The sequence below is a fragment of the Scyliorhinus canicula genome, chromosome 1, assembly GCF_902713615.1.
Source record: "Scyliorhinus canicula chromosome 1, sScyCan1.1, whole genome shotgun sequence".
NCBI classification, from domain to species: Eukaryota; Metazoa; Chordata; class Chondrichthyes; order Carcharhiniformes; family Scyliorhinidae; genus Scyliorhinus; species Scyliorhinus canicula.
In genome coordinates, this window is record NC_052146.1 from 103,242,158 (window position 1) to 103,263,296 (window position 21,139).

A 21,139-nucleotide genomic window follows, 5' to 3' on the forward strand; every position below is an offset into this window, starting at 1 on the left:
CCAACACTGCCACACCCCTCATCTTCATATCCAGTCCCGAATGAAACATCTGCCCCACCCATACCTTTCTCCACCTCATCTTGTCCCACAGCTTCAGGTGTGCCCCCCGCCTGCAAAAAAGCCACATCCACCTTCAAACTCCTCAAATGCGTGAACACACGCAACCATTTAACTGGCCCATTCAACCCCGTGATCAGCTCCCCGCCCCCTTCCCCTGCCGATCATACCCCTTTCTGGGCCAGCCCCCGGCCCGCATCACTCGACCTTCCCAAGTCCACCCTTGGATGCCCATGATCGATCCCTTCCCAATTGTGCCACACCAACCACACCCAACACTCATGTCAGCAAACCTCATCCTCCCTATCTGAACAAAGAAACAACTCCACCGACCCCCCCTTCCCCCATACCTTCTTATTGGGAGCCCTCCCAATTACTCATGTTAACTAGCTTGCCCAGCTAGCATGGTGACCCCCCCCAAAGCTTCCAACCACCCATCCTGCATCCCCCCCACACCCCAACCGGCAACCAGTAACAAAAGTCACACTCACCATTGTTGCTCCCTCATAAGGACCTGCCCCAGAAAACCCACCACCAAACACTTTAGCACCCAAAACTCCTCCAAAGTTCAACGTCCTCGCACTCCTCCCAGTCCATTGTCCCTCAAATTCTGCTGGCATCACCATCGCTCATGCGGCTCACCCACCTCCTCCTCAGCAGCCAGTGCACTTGGTCCACCTCCAGAGGTCCATCAAAGGCCCACTTCCCCATTAATTTCTCCAACATCCTTGCCACAGATACTATGGCCTCCGGCACCTTCAATGCTTTCAGGCATCCCAACAATCCTCAAGTTTCGTCTCCTGGAGCGATTTTCCAGATCTTTCACCTTCTCCCACAGCCTCTTCTGGCGCTCCAGCATCATTCGCACCTTCGCACCAATGAGGCCAACTGCTCCTCGCAGGAACTCCAGCCTCTGCTCAACCTGCTCAGCACTTCCACCAATTTGGCTAGGTCTTCCAGGACCTCTTTCCTTTGTTGCTGAAACTTATTATTCAGGAACTCTACCAATTGCTCCGTCGACCACTGGGAAACTGGGAAGGTAGGACACCCCCCTTATCCTCTGCCATCTTTAACTATGGTAAGAAGTCTTACAACACCAGGTTAAAGTCCAACAGGTTTGTTTCAAACACGAGCTTTCGGAGCACGGCTCCTTCTTCAGGTGAAGAAGGAGCCGTGCTCCGAAAGCTCGTGTTTGAAACAAACCTGTTGGACTTTAACCTGGTGTTGTAAGACTTCTTACTGTGCTCACCCCAGTCCAACGCCGGCATCTCCACATCATCTTTAACTATGGCGCACCTCGAAGATTCTCTTGCTCCCGTAGCTCTTTCTTTCACCACTCCTTGTCCGTGGATCCATCCAAAAGCCACACCAGAGTATTACCTTCCCCAGGCATTCCTGTACCTTTTACCCTCAAATACTGTACCCTTCGGGCAGGAAAAAGACCGAAAAAAATCCACCTTGAGCAGGAGCCACCAAATTTGTGACCACTCATTCCATGGCCGCCATCGCAAGTCAAATTTGTTGCTCTCATGACACAATAAATGTCCCTGGGCTTTAAATGGGTGCCAGGCCCATTTTCTACTAATTCCTACTCAAAAGAATATGTGGACATCCCATGATTTAATGATAGGACTTGGATTTGTTCTGCAACAATCCATCCTACTCAAGTGGTTCAGAAATCAGGGAAGAGTAGCAGTACCAAGGAACAAAGCTCGTGGAACCGTACACCAGCATGAATCAACACAACAATTAAATACAACTTTATTTGGGTGGAAACAACAAAGCAGATTTTGGAGAAAAAAAAAGTTTTTGGAAACTGTCATTGCAGCAGTTTTTCACAACAATGGTGCCAAGCAAGTTGAATCTGTACGCATCTTTATTAAATGCATTCAAGGACACGGTCATTATTAAAATAGGAGAGACAAATGCGGAAGGAAGAGGAGGGTATGGAACTGTGCAATGTAGAGGTATTTAAAGTAAGCCAAAAGGGAGCAAACCACATGCAAAAGCAAGCGAAAGAGCTTGGGCCAGGGGTGAGGAAGAAAAGAAAAATTCAGGATTATGGTCTTCTGTGCAATGTAAAGTGATTTCTGTATAAATATCAGGAGCTGAGTATTTGCCGGAAGAGCATCGGGGGAGGTTTTAATGTTTTATAACTTCCACAGATGCACAACCAGTTTCTAACATACCCATTTTCAAACTTCTGTATTCAAACTTCTGTATTAAACGTGATGAGCAGAACTGAAAATTAAATATGTTTGCATCCAGCAATTTGTTTCCTAACAGTTCGTACTTTTGAGCTGTTCCTAAATATCAAACACATGCCTCGAGTTTAACCTCAAAATACAATCATTATTGTGCTGTACCAGTTTCATTTTTCCACAGCAGCCATCATTTCACCCTCAGTCAGAATGTCAATTAATTCCGGTATTTGGTTGAAAGCAGATTTCCCAGAATATCGTATGCAAAGCTAACATACTAAACACACACGCATGCATGCAAAAAGAAAAATAAATCAGACAAAAACAGAAAAAGCTAGAAACACACAGCAAGTCTTTCAGGTGGAAAGAACAGTCAATATTTCAGACTTGTACCGTCACCATAACTTTTGTTTTCAAAATCACCAGTACATTAATAGAATCAGGAATAACAGGTGCAGGAAACCAAAAAAGAGAAGAGAAAGCATCTGTGGAATGACTGTTGAACGATGCAGATGGCTCATTATATCATTTAATAATCATTCCACCAGTAACGCCTCACTGCATTCATCATCTTAGTTTCCTTTTCCACACTTCCATCAGTTTAATGATTCTACTGTGTTGTTCTTCTCTTATTTGACACTGCCCTGTTTTCTCAATTGGTATTTCAAGCTTTTCCTTTTTTGCCACCTTTTGAGTTGTGTGATCACATTCAACAAGAGTGTGAAGGCACTAAAAAGTAAGCTGTGTAGGGACATCCAATAGTGGGCAGCAGAGAGAAGTGACAGAGGAGGATTCTGGGAGCGGTTGGCTTGCTCACCACAATGGAAAAGGGAATTGTGCAGAACCCAGTGTCAAAGAAGGGTAAAGCCCCAAACATTACATTGCCGAAGTGTTTCCACCCTTCCCTCCTCCTCAAAGAAAAAGAAAGAGCGGTTGTTAGATAATTCTTTGTGGCTTAGAAACAGCAGAGCTAGACTTCCGGTGAGAGGGATCTGCCGAGTGGACGCAGGGAACGTGGCTTTCCTCCGGGAACACTTAAAAACAGCATATTTAATGCCCACCAAACCCCCAACCCTCTCACAAGACAGCTACAACCACCGAGAAATGACCGACAATGAGTCCAGGACCCGAAGGATTGGCAGAGTCAGCCAAAGCCTGGAAAGGAGAAATGGGATGATGATGAGCAAGTCGGAGCAGGCCACACCCGAGCGAGCTGGGCCATTGGACCCACACTAGGCCAGCCACTGATAAGCGAGTGAATGGACTTCCTGGCCCAGGAGCTCCAGAAACACAGACATGCCTTCAAGCTAGAAATGATGGCGACAGTGAAGTCCATGGGCACCCTGGCCTCCTTCAAGGTTGGAGAAAACAGAGCGCCAACTGGAAGCACAGGAGGCAATAATCAGGGACCTAGAAAAAGCGGCGGCCAACCAGAGAGCGACCAAATCACCTCCCTGGAAACAGAAGTTTCAAGGTTGGTGGCGATGCTAGGGGCACCGAAAGGGGAAGGTGGAGGACCAGGAAAACCAGTCACGCTGCCAGACTCTCCATATCGTGACCTACTCAGAGGACATCGAGGACAGAAATCCACAGATTTTGTGCACCCAATGTTGGGTAACCTGGTCGGAAGGGAGTGCTTCCCCAAATCCCGGAGACAGACAGAGCCCATAAGTCACTCCAGCCGAAACGTAAAGCGGGGGAGCTCAAAGAGCCATAATAGCAAAGGTGCATCGATATCAGGAGAAGGTCCTGAACTGGACAAGGCACATGCGGTCCTACCAGCGGGAAGGCCATTCACTTTGAGTTTACCAAGACATTGGGGCAGAGCTGGCCAAGCGCCGTGCTGAAGTTAATACAGCCAAGGTGGTCTTGTATAAGAGTGGGGTGCAATTTGGGATGCTGTACCTGGCCAAACTGTGGGTAACCTTCCAAGGGAAGGAATTCAACTTCACTGCGTAGGCTGAGGGAGCCAGGTTTGTGCGCAGACACGAGCTTGGACGGCAGCAATAACAGCAGCAAAAGTGACAACAAACTAGTGGGAAAACGGCGTTAGAAAATGGGGGAAGGGGAAAGACAGGCGGGGCGGGGGGGGCAAGAAAGGAGGACAGACTCAAGAAGGGGATCGGAGGGGCGGGAGGTAAAATGCTGGCTACAACAGGTCGCACATGGTGGAAGCGAAAACAGCGACACCAAGAGTGGTCATCTTGGTGAACTCCAAAACAAAGGGAAACCCGGGAGTGCAGGGCCCCAGCGGGATGGCCATCTTGGATGGCCTCTGGGCAAAGGGAAACTTTGGAATGCAGGGGCGCATCCAAAAGGTAAGTAAGATTGATCCCACAGGAGCTGGGGTGGGATCAGGATAGTCACCTGGAACGCGTAGGGACTTAACAACCCGGTGAAAAGATCCAGAGTCTTCGCCCATCTCAAAAGTCTGAGGGCTGGTTATCTTCCTCCAGGAGACACACTCAAGGAAAAGGACTGCTTTAACTGCGTACAGGTCTCACAGACCAGCCCCAAATCGGGGAAACTAAGGAAAAGGAGCTGAACACCGTCAAGAAGCAGATGGGGGTGGTGGGCCCCAAGGACATTCACACAAACCCAGGGGAGAAGGAATTTTTCTTCTCCCATGTCCACAGGGTCTACTCGAGGATTGGCTTCTTTGTAGTGGGGAAATTGGTGCTTCCAGGGATAGTGGGAGCGGAATATTCCGCGATCGTAATCTCCGATCACACTCCATACTAAATGGATACGAGATTGGAGACGGACCGGGCTCAACACCTTCCCCCCCATGGAGCCTGGACACGACCCTCTCCTTGCTGATAAGGCTTTTTGCGATCGGATATCACAGGCCATAGATGGGTATCTAACTGTCATAAAAGGGGAAATCTCATACTCGACATTCTGGGAGGTGTTGAAGGTAGTGGTAAGGGGAGAAATGGGGCGCAATTTTCCGACCCCACGCAGGGTCGGAGAATCGCCCGGGGCCGCCAAAAATCCCGCCCCCGCCGTGGCAGAAATTCTCCGCCACCCGGGAATTGGTGGGGGCGGGAATCGCGCCAGGTCGAGCGGCGAGCCCCCTGCGGCGATTCTCTGGCCCGAAGTCCCGCCACTGGGAGGCCTCTCCCGCCGCCGACGTTTGAACCACCTCTGGTGGCGGCAGGATCAGCGGCGCAAACGGGCCCCCGGGGGGGGGGGGCGCGGGGCGATCGGACCCGGGGGGGTGCCCCCACGGTGGCCAGGACCACGATCGGGGCCCACCGATCGGCGGGCGGGCCAGTGCCGTGGGGGCACTCTTTCTCTTCTGCCGCCGCCACGGCCTCCACCATGGCGGAGGCGGAAGGGAATCCCCCAGCGCGCATGCGCCGGTGGTGACGTCACTGGCAGCTGCTGCTGACGTCACCACCGGCGCATGCGCGAACCGGCGAAGGCCTTTCAGCCAGCCCCGGCGCCGGGCGCCAAAGGCCGTTGGTGCCGGGTTTTTTTTTAATAATTTTTATTAAGATTTTCACAAAATATAAACAATCATGGTAAAAACCCAAGAACATGAACCACCCAACTACAAAAGCAACTACAAAAACAAACAACAAAAAGGAAAAAGAGATAACACCCGCCACATCCAACAAACCCATGTACACAATTCTCCCTCCCACCGAACCAAACCCCCCCCCCCCCCCCCCCCCCCCCCCCCCCCCCGGGTTGCTGCTGCTGCCGGCCTACTTCCCTACCGTTCCGCCAGGAAGTCCAGGAAAGGCTGCCACCGCCTAAAGAACCACTGTACTGATCCCCTCAGGGCAAATTTCACCTTCTCCAATTTGATGAACCCCACCATATCATTGATCCAGGCCTCCACGCTTGGGGACCTCTCATCCTTCCATTGAAGCAAGATCCTCCGCTGGGCTACTAGGGACGCAAAGGCCAGAACACCGGCCTCTTTCGCCTCCTGCACTCCCGGCTCCACTGCAACCCCAAAAATTGCGAGTCCCCAGCCTGGCTTAACCCTGGATCCTACCACCCTCGACACCGTCCTTGCTACCCCCTTCCAAAACTCCCCCAGCTCTGGGTATGCCCAAAACATATGGGCGTGGTTCGCTGGGCTCCCCGAGCACCTAGCATGTTGGTGCCGGTTTTGGCGCCAGTCGGCGTGGTGCCATCCGCTCCAGCGCGGGCCTAGCCCCCAAAAGGTACCTTTGGGGAGGCCCGACGCCGGAGTGATTGGCGCCACTCCGCTACGCCGGGTAGGGGAGAATCCCGCCCGAGATCACATTTAAATCACGCGCAAAGACAGAGAGGAGGGGGTGACCAGGAACTAGCTGGTCGACTACATACTGGAGGTGGACCGGCTGTACTCAATTGCCAAAACCGTCAAACTACTGGCAGAGAGGGAAAAGTTGCCATCCATCAGTAAAGCAGTCAACCTGCTCCGCCAGACACAGGGGACCTTTTATAAGCATGGAGACAAAGCCAGCCGCCTTTGCAACCTACTACTGAGGGTGTACACCCCCAAGCCCCCAGAGTAGTACTCCAAGATTAATATTGCGCAGTTCCTCGATGGAGTGGACATGCCTGCCGTGGGGGAAGACAGGAGACGGGTCCTGGAAGCACCACTAGAACTGGGGATGTCATGGAGCGTATTAACTGCACGCAGACGGAGAGGCGCTGGGACCAGATGGATTTCCAGTGAACCTCTCCAAATAAATTCACCTCGGCACAGGCCCTGTATCACACTTGCCAGTAAGGGGCATCCTGCCACCAACACTAGCTAAAGCCTCAATATTGCTGATACCCAAAAAGGAGAAAGACCTGAGCGGAGTGGAGGTTTTACAGGCCCATCTGACTCCTTAATGCGGACGCAAAGATCCTGGCTAAGGCCATGGCGAGGTAGCTGGTGAGCTACATGTCAGAGGTAATCATGGAGGACCAGACGGCCTTTGTCAAGGGCAGACATGTAACATCGAACCTCGGCGCCTGCTGACTGTGATAATGGCCCCATCTGGGGAGAGAACACAAGAAGGGATCATCTCCCTGGGTGCAGAAAAGGCCGTTGACAGGGTCGAATGGAAGTACCTCAAGAGGTACTGGAACGATATGGGTTTGGGGCAGGATTAACCTCCTGGGTGAAACTACAGTACAGTGCTCCCATGGCAAGCATATGGACAACACCAACAGCTCTAGATACCTCCGGCTGAACAGAGGCACGAGGCAGAGATGCCCAGTGAACCCGCTATTGTTAATTTTTAATTTTTCCAAGGGGAAATTTAGCATGGCATATTCACCTGCAAGGGTTCATGAATCTCCTAAAGGAGTTCTGAGCCTACTCAGGCTACAGGTTTAACCTGAGTAAGAGCGAGATCTTTGGGCAGCATAGTGGTTAGCATTGCTGCCTCACAGCGCTGAGGTCCCAGGTTCGATCCCGGCCCTGGGTCACTGTCCGTGTGGAGTTTGCACATTCTCCCGTGTTTACGTGGGTCTCACCCCAACAAACCAAAGATGATAATGGTAGGTGGATTGGCCGCACTAAATTGCCCCTTATTGGAAAAGAAGAATTGGGTACTTTAAATTTAAAAAAAAGAGAAATAGAACATAGAACAGTACAGCACAGAACAGGCCCTTCGGCCCTCGATGTTGTGCCGAGCCATGATCACTCTACTCAAACCCACGTATCCACCCTTTACCCGTAACCCAACAACCCCCCCTTAACCTTACTTTTTAGGATACTACGGGCAATTTAGCATGGCAAATCCACCTAACCCGCACATCTTTGGACTGTGGGAGGAAACCGGAGCACCCGGGAGGAAACCCACGCACACACGGGGAGGACGTGCAGACTCCGCACAGACAGTGACCCAGCCGGGAATCGAACCTGGGACCCTGGAGCTGTGAAGCATTTATGCTAACCACCATGCTACCGTGCTGCCCCCTGTGAAATCTTCCCTGTGAACCCAGAGGGGGGGAGGCTGGAGGAATGGCATTTTAAACTGGGCCAGATTCTGTTACCTGGGGATCCAAATAGCCCATGACTGGACATGGATCCATAAATGGAACCCGACAAGTCTGGTGGCGGAAGTTAAAAAGGACTTGCAGAGGTGGGGCTCACTTCCACTCTCCAGCTGCATCTCAGGGAGGATACAGATGATCAAAATGAACGTGCTGCACTCCTGTTCCTCTTCCTGTTCAGGTACCTCCGATCTACATCCCCAAAATCCTTATCAACACAGCCGACAAGCTAATCATGCTGTTTGTATGTTGTGTATGTGTGTGGTGAGGTGGGGTGGGGTGGGGTAGTAGTAGTAGTAGTGGCCCTGGGGGAGCTAACGGAGAGGTTCCAGCAGCTACCAACGACCTGAGATACATTAAGTTAAAAACTTCCTCCACCAAGAAATAACAATGTACCCGCACATACCAGAACACTCACTAATCGAAAGACTGCTGAACATGGGCGACCTGGGAGAGAGGACCTGTGCAGACATGTATGGGCGATAGCTGGAGGAGATTTGGTCCCGCCTAGACGAGACAAGGAAAAAGTGTGAGGAGGAACTAGGCATAGAGAGAGATAGGGGAAGGACTTTGAATTGACGCACTATGTAGGGCGAACTTCACCTCCACGTGCACAGGGCTGAGCCGAACACAGCTAAAGGTGGTGCACAGAGCAAACCTAACCAGAACTCGAATGAGTGGGTTCTTCCCGGAGGTGGAGGACAAATGTTGATGGTGCCAGGGAGGCTCAGCCAACCACACTCACGTGCTCTGGGCTTGACCAGACTTATCGGGTATTGAACGTCCTTCTTCGAGGCCATGTCCAGGGTTGTGAGAGTGAGGGTGCAGCCATCCAAAAAGTGGCGATCTTCAGGGCATCAGATCTGCCAAAGCTCTTCATGGAAAGTGGGGCTGACGCCCTAGCCTTTGCCTCCTGATTGCCTGCCGGAGAATACTGCTCGACTGGCAATCTGCAGCACCACCCAAGGCTGCAGACTGGCTGTTCGACCAGACGGAAGTTCTCAGGCTCGAGAAAATAAAATTTGCCATCCACAGATCGGAGGCAGGCTTCCATACGACGTGGAACCGTTCACCAACTTGTTTCAAGATCTGTTCGTAGCCAGCAACCAGTAGAGCAAGGGGGGGGCAGAAAGAGGAGAGAAGGGGGTGTGGGGAAGAGAGATGGGGGAGGCATGGTGTGAAGACAAACAAAAAGGAACATGGATGTACGAGCAGGAATCATAGAATTTACAGTGCAGAAGGAGGCCAGTCGGCCCATCGAGTCTGCACCGGCTCTTGGAAAGAGCACCCTACCCGAGCCCACACCTCCACCCTATCCCAATAACCCAGTAACCCCATCTAACCCAAAGGCAATTTAGCATGGCCAATCCACCTAACCTGCACATCTTTGGACGGTGGGAGGAAACTGGAGCACCCAAAGGAAATCCACGCACACACGGGGAGAACGTGCACTCTTATCTCTGCTCCTCATAATTTTATACATCTCAATCATGTCCCCCCCCCTCAGTCTCCTCTGCTCCAAGGAAATCAATCCCAGTCTATCGGACCTCTCTTCCTAATGCTCTTAGCCCAGACAACATCCTGGTAAATCTCCTCCACACCCTTTCCACTGCTATCACATCTCTCCTGTAATGTGGATTCCAGAACTGCATACAGCTGTGGCCTAACTAACATTTTATACAGTTCCAGTATAACCTCCCAGCTCTATTCATTCTTCAAACTCTATGCCTCAGCTAAGAAATGCAAGTGTGATGAGCTGGATCTGAGCTTAGGACACTGCGACACAGCTGGGAGGGGGAAAGAGGTACCTGGACACAGTATTTCAGGAGGTCGTCACACCCGTTAGACCAGTGAGTTACAAAGTGGTGTTCGCGACCTGCAGATGGGTCGTGGGATGGTGCAGTGTGTTGCCAAAGGAGGGACAAAGCTGGAAGGTACCGGTCCAAAGGCAAGCTAAGGCCCAAATCAAATATAAATGGGAATGCAAAATACTTATGCCAGTTCAAGAGGGAGGCCAGAGTCATAGTTGCTGTTATGAAGATGCTCGCTTGTAAATTATATGTGTTGCCTTTTGCGCTTTTTTTCTGGTAATGTATAATTTATTGCATATAAAATATGAAAACTGATCAAAAAAACTTTTTTTTAAATTAAACTGTGTAGATTAAAAAGTTTGAGTCATATTCATTTTGGCTGAATTTCAATCCTGGTTCAAAACTGAGGGAATATTCAGCTAATCCATTAAATGATTTCCCAGTGAAAAACACTCATTTCCAATAATAATCAAGGGACATGGCTTCCAAACAAAAGTAACATGTACAGTTTTGAATCATACAAATCAAATATGAGCATTCATAAAAAGCAAGCTGCAAATAATTAGAGAGTTTGTTAATCCATCAATTTAGATTTGTGTCAGCTTCAGCAAAGTACTGGATGACCAATTTATACCATTCCCAATTCCGTCGTACAGTGTTCAATGTTTAGAAATGTTTTCCCAAATAATATACACTACTTACAGTATCTGTCTCCATCTTAAATTGCACTGAAGAATTCCAAGCTGATACAATGCAATGAATCAAAAACACTGTGGCTCTGAAGCAGACAAATTAGGAAAGAATACTACTGGAACCAAGTTTCACCTATTCATGCGGGTCAAAGTGGATCAGCAAACTCCTTCTGCAAATTAAACAATTATTTTGTAAGTGCTTTAGCAATTTTAACATGGTATTCTTATTTGATAACATAAGAGAAAGTCCAAAAGAAAATAGCTAATGCAGCCATTAAACCTGTACCTTCCATACAGTGTGTAAAAAAACAAAACAAATCTACCCTCTGATGGTTATTAGCCCACCCGTTCAATTTTCTGAGGTTGCAAGTCAGAAAGTAGAAAATGCAGCACAACCGTATTTAAAATTATGCGATAGATTCAGACAGTGAAAGATATATAACAAGGACCTTCAAGTTACATTGTGATATTGGTGTCTGAATATTAATTATGTTTGAAATGCCCTTTTGCAATTCTGGCCAAAATGTTGGTCTACTTAAACTAAAATGGGTCAACAATTTTTCATAAACTAGTGTCCCAAGGGATAATTTTAGCACCATGAACAAATAGCGGCTGAGATAATATAACTGAAAATTTTGGAGATGTAGTATTACCCATACTGAATACTCAAAAAAACACAAAGCAGAAGTAACATTTAATTTAAACAAGCGAAGAGGGCACTCGGTGGAGACCACATACTGTCTGCTACATAACTCAACTTTAGAATCATGCAGCTCTTCCTTGAGCCTTTCCCTGCCTGGCTGATACCAACTACAAAGCTGAAAATATAATTATTTTTATTAAGTGCATCCATCTCACTGAAGAGGTTTCATGCCGGCCCACATACAACAATATGTTCTGAAAAATCTGCTTACGTTTTGGGTAAATTAGCTGTGACAAGTTGCACCACCATGGGGAGATATCGGCGTTGGACTGGGGTGGGCAAAGTAAGAAGTCTTACAACACGATGTTAAAGTGACTTCTGGTGGCAGCATGTAGAGGGGAAGACACACGTTGGGTGGCTCCCATTTGAGGTTTGTTTTTGTTTTGTTTTTTAGGAGGTTTAAAGTCCAGTCCTGGGGGTAACTTTTGGAAGATTGAAGAGAGATTAAAAAGTCACTAAAAGATGCCAAAAGGACTGAAAAACAGTTGTGAAGAAGAGAGGGAGCGAGGGTTCACCGTCAAACGAGAGACCCTAAAGGTGCTGGCAAGATGCCGGAGGCTGGACCACATGGTGAGGCACACTGCTTACAGTGGAGACGATGACAAAGGTGATGGCTGGAGCTGGAGAAGCCGTTTGTAAGTCACATGGAGGCGTTGAGGAAGGAGATGGTGGTCGCACTAACATTGTTGGTGGAGGAGGAATTGACCCGGTGAGGGTAACTGTGGCAAAGACATCAGCCGAGGTGAGAGAACAGGGCGAGAAGTTGAAGGAATTGGAGGTCACGTCGCAGCACAGTGACCAGCTCACCTCGATTGATGACGAGCTGCGGAGGGTGGTGGAGGCTAAGAAAGGGCTTCGAGCAAAGCTCAAAGATTCAGAGAACCGCTCGAGGTGGCACAATTTGAGGATTGTGGACTTGGCCGAGGGGGCAGAGGGCTCGAGGCCAACAAAGTACTTTGCAAAGATGCTGGCTGAGTTGATCGGGGTGGTTGAGCAGCCCTCCCTGTATGAACTGGACCGAGTCATCGATCATTAAGACCGACGCCAAAATTAAATGAGCCACGAAGAGCAGCAATCATCTGATTCCATAGATACCACACGAAGGAGAGGGTGTTAAGCTGGGTGAAGCAGAAGGTGCAGTGGGCTGGTGCTGGAGTTTGGATATACCAAGACTTGACGGTGGAGTTTGCAAAGAGACAAGCAGCATTCGGCCAAGTAAAGACATCACTGCACAACAGTGGGATACGATTTGGTGTGATGGATCCGGCGAAGCCAAGGGTGACATGCAACGCCAAAGATTTTTATTTTAAGACGGTGCAGGCGGCTGAGGCGTTCATGAGATATAAGACTTGGGGCAGATGTGAGGAGTGGAACTGGAGAGTGGTCATGGACTGTGATTGGGGAAGCTGGAGAATGTATCAATGTTATAACTTTTTGTTCATTGACCTGTATTGTAACTTACTTGACTTAATTGTTATAGAGTTTAAGATTTTGCTTACTTTGACTAGCATTCTTTGTTGTGACAGTTATATGGTATTTTATTGAGTTGTATGGGTTGGATTTGTTTCCTCTGGGACTGTGTGGGAGGGGAGGCCCTCACGAGGTAACTATAGTCAGCTAGTGAACAGAGGTGAGGTGGGGGAGGGGCTGTGGACATTGGAACCTGGCGAGTTGGAAAAGATGAAGGAGTGACAGGCGAGTATTGACCGACTATCTACCAGGAAGGTGGCGCGCCAACTGAGGCAAGCAAGGGGTGCAGTTTACGAGCATGGAGAGAATGTTAGCGGCTCAGCTTCAGAGGGAGGTGGCGGCAATTGAAATTGTTCAGCTCAGGACAGAGCAGGGAAGCTGGTGGTGGCTCCGGATCAGATTAATAAGGTCTTTGAGGAATTCAGGGGAGATTGTACAGGTCAGAGCCACCTGGGGGAGACCAGGAGATGCAGGAATATCTAGATGGGCTGGCGTACCAAAGGTTAGGGGAGGGAGACAGGGCTACATTGGAGCGATGGATGGGTAGGAAATTAAAGATGCAATTGGGAGGATGCAGTCGGGGGAAGGATGGGTTTCCAGTGGAATCTTATAAAACATTCAAAGATAAGCTGGCACCACTGATGGTGGGGATGTTTGAGGGAGCAATAGGGACAAGGATGTTACCACAAACTTTGGGGCAGGCATCTATTTCCTTGTTGCTGAAGAAGAATAAGGATCCGACAGAGTGTAGGTTATATAGGCCCACTTTTAAATGTGGAAGCAAAGATGTTGGCAAAGGTACTGGCAGGTAGGCAGGAGGAGTGCCTCCCGAAGGTGATAGGCGAGGATCAGATGGGGTTGGAGAGAGGGAGGTAGCTCTTTTCAAACAGCAGGAGGGTATTGAACGTAGTTATAAGAACATAAGAACTAGGAGCAGGAGTAGGCCATCTGGCCCCTCGAGCCTGTTCCGCCATCCAATGAGATCATGGCTGATCTTTTGTGGACTCAGCTCCACTTTCCAGCCCGAACACCATAACCCTTTAATCCCTTGATTCTTTAAAAAACTAGCTATCTTTATCTTAAAAAAACATTTAATGAAGGAGCCACAACCGCTTCATTGGGCAAGGAATTCCATAGATTCACAACCCTTTGGCTCCTAAACTCAGTCCTAAATCTACTTCCCTTATTTTGAGGCTATTCCCCCTAGTTCTGCTTTCACCCGCCAGTGGAAACAACCTGCCCGCATCTATCCTATCTATTCCCTTCATAATTTTATATGTTTCTATAAGATCCCCCCACATCCTTCTAAATTCCAATGAGTACAGTCCCAGTCTACTCAACCTCTCGTCATAATCCAACCCCTTCAGATCTGGGATTAACCTAGTGAATCTCCTCTGCACACCCTTCAGTGCCAGTACGCCTTTTCTCAGGTAAGGAGAGCAAAACTGAACACAATACTCCAGGTGCGGCCTCAGTAACACCTTATACAATTGCAGCATAACCTCCCTAGTCTTAAAATCCATCCCTCGAGCAATGAAGGACAAAATCCCATTCGCCTTCTTCATCACCTGTTGCACCTGTAAACCAATTTTTTGCAACTCATGCACTAGCACATCTAGGTCTCTCTGCACAGCAGCATGTTTTAATATTTTATCATTTAAATAATAATCCCTTTTGCTGTTATTCCTACCAAAATGGATAACCTTACATTTGTCAACATTGTATTCCATCTGCCAGAGCCTAGCCCATTCACTTAACCGATCCAAATCCCTCTGCAAACTTACGGTATCCTCTGCACTTTTTGCTTTACCACTCATCTTAGTGTCGTCTGCAAACTTGGACACATTGCCCTTGGTCCCCAACTCCAAATCATCTATGTAAATTGTGAATAATTGTGGGCCCAACACTGATCCCTGAGGGACATCACTAGCTACTGATTGCCAATCAGAGAAACACTCATTAAGCCCTACTCTTTGCCTTTTATTAATTAACCAATCCTCTATCCATGCTACAACTTTACTCTTAATGCCATGCATCTTTATCTCATGGCACCGGAAGGGAGGGAAACAGAGGCATTGGATGCCGAGAAAGCGTTTGACCGGGTAGAATGGGGTTACTTGATGGCAGTTCTGGAGTGGTTTGGGATTGGACCAAGATTTGTGGTCTGGGCAAAGCTACTGTATAAGGAGCCGAGGGCGGTTGTCCGCACAAATAACAACATCCGGGATATTTTTCTTTCCGCCGTGAAATTAGGCAGCGATGTCCTATGTCCCCCCCTGTTGTTTGCACTCACGATTCTGCCATTCGCCATTGCGTTAAGACATTTGGGGGTATGAAGAGGGATAGTGTGGGGGGGGAAAGAGGTAGGGTATCTTTACATGCGGATGGTTTGCTGTTATACTGTTGTGCTTATGCTGTTTGCTTTCTCGGAGTATAGATTAAATCTAGACAAGAGTGAGTATTTTGTGGTGTCTTGTCGGCTGGGAGTGGGGGGGGGGCTGCCATTCCATAGGGCAGGGAATCACTTTAGATATCTGGGGGTCCAAGTTGCTTGGGATTTGCGAGAGGGCGGGCACCGTATATAGTTGGTGGGGAGGGTGAAAGCTGATCTGGCAAGGTGGGATGGTCTCCCTCTGTCACTGGTACATCGGGTACAAGCGATTAAAATGAACGTGTTGCCACGATTTGTTTATTTTCCAATGCCTGCCAATCTTCCTGCCAAAAGCATTTTTGAGAGAGATTGAAGGAATGATTTACCTCATTCATATGGGGAGGGAAGGTTTGAAAGGTGCTGCCACAGAGGGGAAGTCAGGGGGTTTGGGTCTTCCAAACCTGATGTATTATTACTGGGCGGCGAATGTGGAGAAGGTGCGGAGCTGGGTCAGAGGGGTGGAGCCCCAGTGGGTCAGAATGGAGGAGATTTTGTGCATGGGGTCGGGATTGAAGGCGCTAGCAACAGCACAGCTCCAACGGCCCCAGGGAATTACTCAGGGGGTCCAGTAGTAATAGCATTGTTGAGAATTTGTAGGCAGTTTTGCCAGCACTTCAGGTTGGGGGCAGGGTCAAGGGAAATGCCAATTTGGGGAAAATCACACATTTGAGCCAGGGAAGTGGGACGGAAATTTTCGGAAATGGGAGCAGAAGGGGATTAAGACACTAAAAGATTTGTTTCTTGGGGGTCAGTTTGCAGGATTGAAGGAGCTGGAGCAGGGGGAAATGCTTAGATACATGCAGGTTCGAGACTTTGACAAGAAGGAGATACAGAGCTTCCCGGTTCATATGTTTTGGTCCTGTCCAAACCTGGAGGGATATTTTGGGGTAATCCAAGGTGATGCACGTGAAACTTTGACTCCGCCCTCTGGAGGCCATATTTGGGGTGCCAGATCGGCTGGGGTTGGAAGCAGGTGCGGACGCAGATGTTGTAACCTTCGCCCACCTCGTTGATCGCCCGAAGGCTGATCCTGTTGGAGTGGAGGTCAACCTCTCCACCCTGTGCACTGGCGTGGCAGGGGGACCTGCTGGAATTCTGAACTCCTGAGAAGGTGAAATTTGAACGGAGGGGAAAGATGGGCATTATTCATTATGCACGTTCAAGCATTGGATGACATTGAACATTAAGGGGGAGGGACTGTGTATGTTGATGGTGACTATATGCAATTTTCCATTTTTATTTGATGTTTGTGTTGACATGTGTGGGTTGTTGGGAGGATGAGATTGTTGTTGTTGATAAGGGGTTTTACATTGTATTTGTTATCGTTGATTGTTGGTGGGTGTAAATTTTGAAGAAATGTGCAAAAGCAGGAGAATAAAAAAAAAATTTTCTTTAAAAGACCAGGTTAAAGTCCAACAGGTTTGTTTCGAATCACTAGCTTTCGGAGCACAGTTCCTTAATCAGGCAAGGGAATAGGTGGGTTCCACAACCAAATATATAAACAAAGTCAAGGATGCAAGACGATACTTTGAATGTGAGTATGAGTATTTGCAGGTAATTAAGTCTTTACAGGTCCAGACAGAGCGACTGGAGAAAGGGATAATCACAGGTTAAAGAGGTGTGAATTGTCTCAAGCCAGGGTAGTTGCTAAGATTTCACAAGCTCAGGCCAGATGGTATGGGGTGAATGTAATGAGACATTAATTGAATGTCCCGGTTGAGGCCTTACTCATGCGTGCTGCACTTGGCTATCAGGTTCTGCTCGCCGATTCTGCGTTGTCGCGCGTCCTGAAGGCAGCCTTGGAGAACGCTTACCAGAAGATCAGAGGCTGAATGCCCTTGACTGCTGAAGTGTTCCCCGACTGGAACGGAACATTCCTGCCTGGCGATTGTCGCGGGACGTCCGTTCATCCGTTGTCGCAGCGTCTGCATGGTCTCGCTAATGTACCACTCCTCGGGACATCCTTTCCTGCCATCTAGGAGGTGGACGACATTGGCAAAGTCGCACAAGTATGTACCACGGGCAGGATTCTCTGATCCCCGCCAGGCCGGAGAATCGCTGGAGGGGTCATGTGAATCCCGCCCCGATGACAGCTGCCGGATTCTCCAGCGGTGGTTTTTCCCGCAGGGGCGGGAATCACTTTGCACCAGTCGGGGGCCTTTGGCAGCACCCCCCCCCCCCCCCCCCCCCGGCGATTCTCCACCCTTTTTCAGCCCGTCCCACTGGCGTAGATTACACCAGGTCCGTACCGGCGGGACCTGGTACTGCGGGCGGATAGCGGAGAATCCCGCCCCACGTACCTGATACAAATGTCGATGATTTGGCACTTCTTGCAGAGGTTGCATTGGCAGGGTTGTGTGGTGTCATGGTCGCTGTTTTCTTGAAGGCTGAGTAGATTGCTGCAAACAATGGTCTGTTTGAGCTTGAGCAGTTGTTTGAAGGCCAGTAGTGGGGATGGCCTTGGCACGATTTTCGTCTTCATCGATGGCATGTTGAAGGCTGCAAAGATGATGTCGTAGTTTCACCGCTCCGGGGAAGTACCAGAAAACGAAGGTTACTGTGTCGGTTGTGTCCTGTGTTTGTCTTCCGAGGAGGTCAGTGCATTTTATTGCTGTGGCGCATTGGAACTGAAGATCAATGAGTCAAGCGCCATATCCCGTTCGTACGAGGGCATCTTTCAGCATTTGTAGAGGACTGTTCTGCTCCTCCTCATCTGAGCAAATTCTGTGTAAATGGAGGGCTTGCCCCTATAGGATGGCTTCTTTAATGTGTTTAGGGTGGAAGCTGGAGAAGTGGAGCATCGTGAGGTTATCCATGGGCTTGCAGTAAAACAAAGCGCTGAGGTGACCTTCCTTGGTGGAGACGTGTGTATCCAAGAATGTAACAGATTCTGGAGAGTAGTCCATGGCTGAGTCCGATGGTGGGATGGAACTTATTGATGTCATTGTGTAGTCGTTTCAGTGCTTCTTCACCGTGAGTCCAAAGGGAAAAAATGTCATCGATGTATCTGGTGTATAGAGTAGGTTGAAGATCATGTGCTGTGGGAAGGTATTGTTCGAACTTGTGCATGGGACGTGCAAGGGCAGCACGGTAGCACAGTGGTTAGCACAGTGGCTTCACAGCTCCAGGGTCCCAGGTTTGATTTTTGGCTTGGGTCACTGTCTGTTCGGAGTCTGCACTTTCTCCCAGTGTCTGCATGGATTTTCCCGGCATTCCGGTTTCCTCCCACAGTCCAAAGATGTGCAGGATGAGTGGATTGGCCATGCTAAATTGCCCTTGGTGACCAAAAAGCTTAGGAGGAGTTAATGGGTTACGGGTTAGGGTGGAATTGTGGGCTTAAGTAGAGTGGTCTTTCAAAGGGTCGGTGCAGACTCAACGGGCCAAATGGGATGAGAGCATGAGGGTGCTGTGAAGGTCTGGATCCAAGTTCATGATCAGTCTGTTGAGTTGGCGGGTGATTTCTTTGGTCGGATCTGCGGGTATCTGTAGTGTTCCTGGTTGTGGTCAGATCTGCAGGTAACTTGTCTGTAGTGTTCCTTGTTGTCGGTACACTTCTTTGCAGTAGTGGTCCCTCCTTTGTCTGCTGGTTTGATGACAATTTTGCAGTTGGTCTTGAGAGCGTAGATGGCATTGCTTTGTGCTTGGGTGACGTTCAGGGATGTCTTGCGAATGCGACTGATGAATCTGGCATTGACACGACTCCTGACTGCTTGACCATACATCTTGAGTCTAGGGCAGCGGCCTTCTGGAGGGGTCCAATTTGCTCTTTCCTCTTCAGTTGCCGCACCGCAGATCTCTCGTTCTGCTGTTCTGGTTCATTGGTTGTCTCATTAGATTCGCTGTCGGCACTTGGGATGTGTGGAATAACTCCCGGAGCCTCATTTGCTTGATAAATTCCTCCGTGTCTGCCGCGAGACTGATGGGGTCCATTTTGATGATGGTGCAGAAATAGAGCCTCTATGAGGACTTCTGATTTCGTCTGGTTGAAGGGTGTAGTCCGAAAAGTTGATAATCGATTGCCCTGTATTATTTTCTACTGTCGTACCAGGAGGGGCTTGGTTGCTGCTGGTGGTGGCGATGCCGAGTTTCTAAAGCTTCCTGTTCTTGGTGTGTATATAGGTGACGCAGTATCATTGTCTTGTCTGTTTGGCGGTGTACCGGAGCTGGTTTGCTCTGTCCTGTAAAGTTGAGAATACGGACTCTGTCTTGGTTTCCAGGTTGCAGCATCTGCTGTAGAGCTGGTGTACGAGGTAGTTGAGAAGTGAGAGAGGTGCAACAGCAGAGTCATAGACTGTGTTGTAAGTCGACTTGAGGGGGTTTGTGATCTGTACTTTCAGGATCGTGTCTGCTTTCTTGCATCTTTGTAGAAACTTGATGTCAGTGTCCATATGCACGATCTTCTTGGAGATCCTCTCTACTTTGAGCCAGCAATTTGCGGTGGTAGCCATGATGGAGAGATGACGGCGTTGGACTGGGGTGGGCACGACGGACTTCATACAGAAGCTCAGCACCCATGGACCAGTTGAACCAAGAACATTCCTAGTCACAGTGGACATCTCGGCACTCTATAACAGCATCCCCCATGACAACAGCATTGCTGTGAGTGTCAGTACTCAACACCGACAACTGCCAATCTCCAGACGCAATTCTACAACTCATCCACTTCATCCTGGATCACAATGTTTTCACCTTTGACAGCAAGTTCTTCATCCAGACACACGGAACAACCATGGGGACCAAATTCGCACCTCAATACGGCAAGATCTTCATGCACAAGTTCGAACAAGACCTCTTCACCACACACAGATCTTCAACCAACGCTATACACCAAATACATCAATGACATTTTTTTTTCCTTTGGATTCACAGCGAAGAATCACTGAAACGACTACACGATGACATCAATCAGTTCCATCCTACCATCAGATTCATCATGGATTACTCTCCAGAATCGGTTGCATTCTTGGACACACACATCTCCATCAAGGAAGGTCACCTCAGCACAGTCCCAACATGCCACAGAAAAAAAACACACGGACCTCCTCAGAAGACAAACACAGGACACAACCGACACAGTACCCTTCGTTGTCCGGTACTTACCCAGAGCAGAGAAACTACAACATCTTCTTTGCAGCCTTCAACAAGTCATCGATGAAGATGAATGTCTTTCCAAGGCCATCCCCACACCCCCACTACTTGCCTTCAAACACTGTGCAACCTCAAAGAGATCATTGTTTGCAGCAAACTAGCCAGCCTTCAAGAGAACAGCGACCATGACACCACACAGCCCTGCCATGGCAACCTCTGCAAGAAGTGCCAGATCACCAACATGGGTACCACCATTGTACGTGAGACTACCATCCACCAGGTACATGGTACATGCTCGGGTGACTTGGCCAATGTTGTCTACCTCATACGCTGCAGGAAAGGATGTCCAAGGCGTGGTACTGGCAGGACCATTCAGGCGCTCTGACAACGGATGAACGGACAGCGCGCGACAATCGCCAGGCAGGAATGTTCCCTTCCAGTCGGAGAACACTTCAGTAGTCAAGGGTGTTCAGCCTCTGATCTTCGGATAAGCGTTCTCCAAGACGTTCTTCAGGACGCGCGACAATACAGAATCGCCGAGCAGAACCGGATAGCCAAGTTCTGCACACTTGAGTACGGCCTCAACCGGGACCTTGGATTAATGTCTCATTACATTCACCCCCCACCATCTGGCCCGAGTTTGAGAAATCCTACCAGCTGTCCTGGCTTGAGACAATTCACACCTCTTTAAC

General features: G+C 49.1%; 1 protein-coding gene across 5 annotated transcripts in view; it reads right to left on the reverse strand.

Annotated features, from left to right (window-relative positions):
* Positions 1-21,139, reverse strand: part of mtfr1l (mitochondrial fission regulator 1-like) — a 71,915-nt gene that overhangs the window by 47,605 nt on the left and 3,171 nt on the right. For 2 of the 5 annotated variants that reach the window (XM_038796610.1, XM_038796601.1), the window contains exon 2: positions 10,766-10,925. The exons of the other annotated variants lie outside the window; for them this stretch is intronic. In XM_038796610.1, coding sequence (XP_038652538.1) covers positions 10,766-10,780 — 15 coding nt within the window. In that variant the 5' untranslated portion in view covers positions 10,781-10,925. The remainder of the gene's footprint in view (positions 1-10,765; positions 10,926-21,139) is intronic. 5 annotated transcript variants of the gene reach the window in all.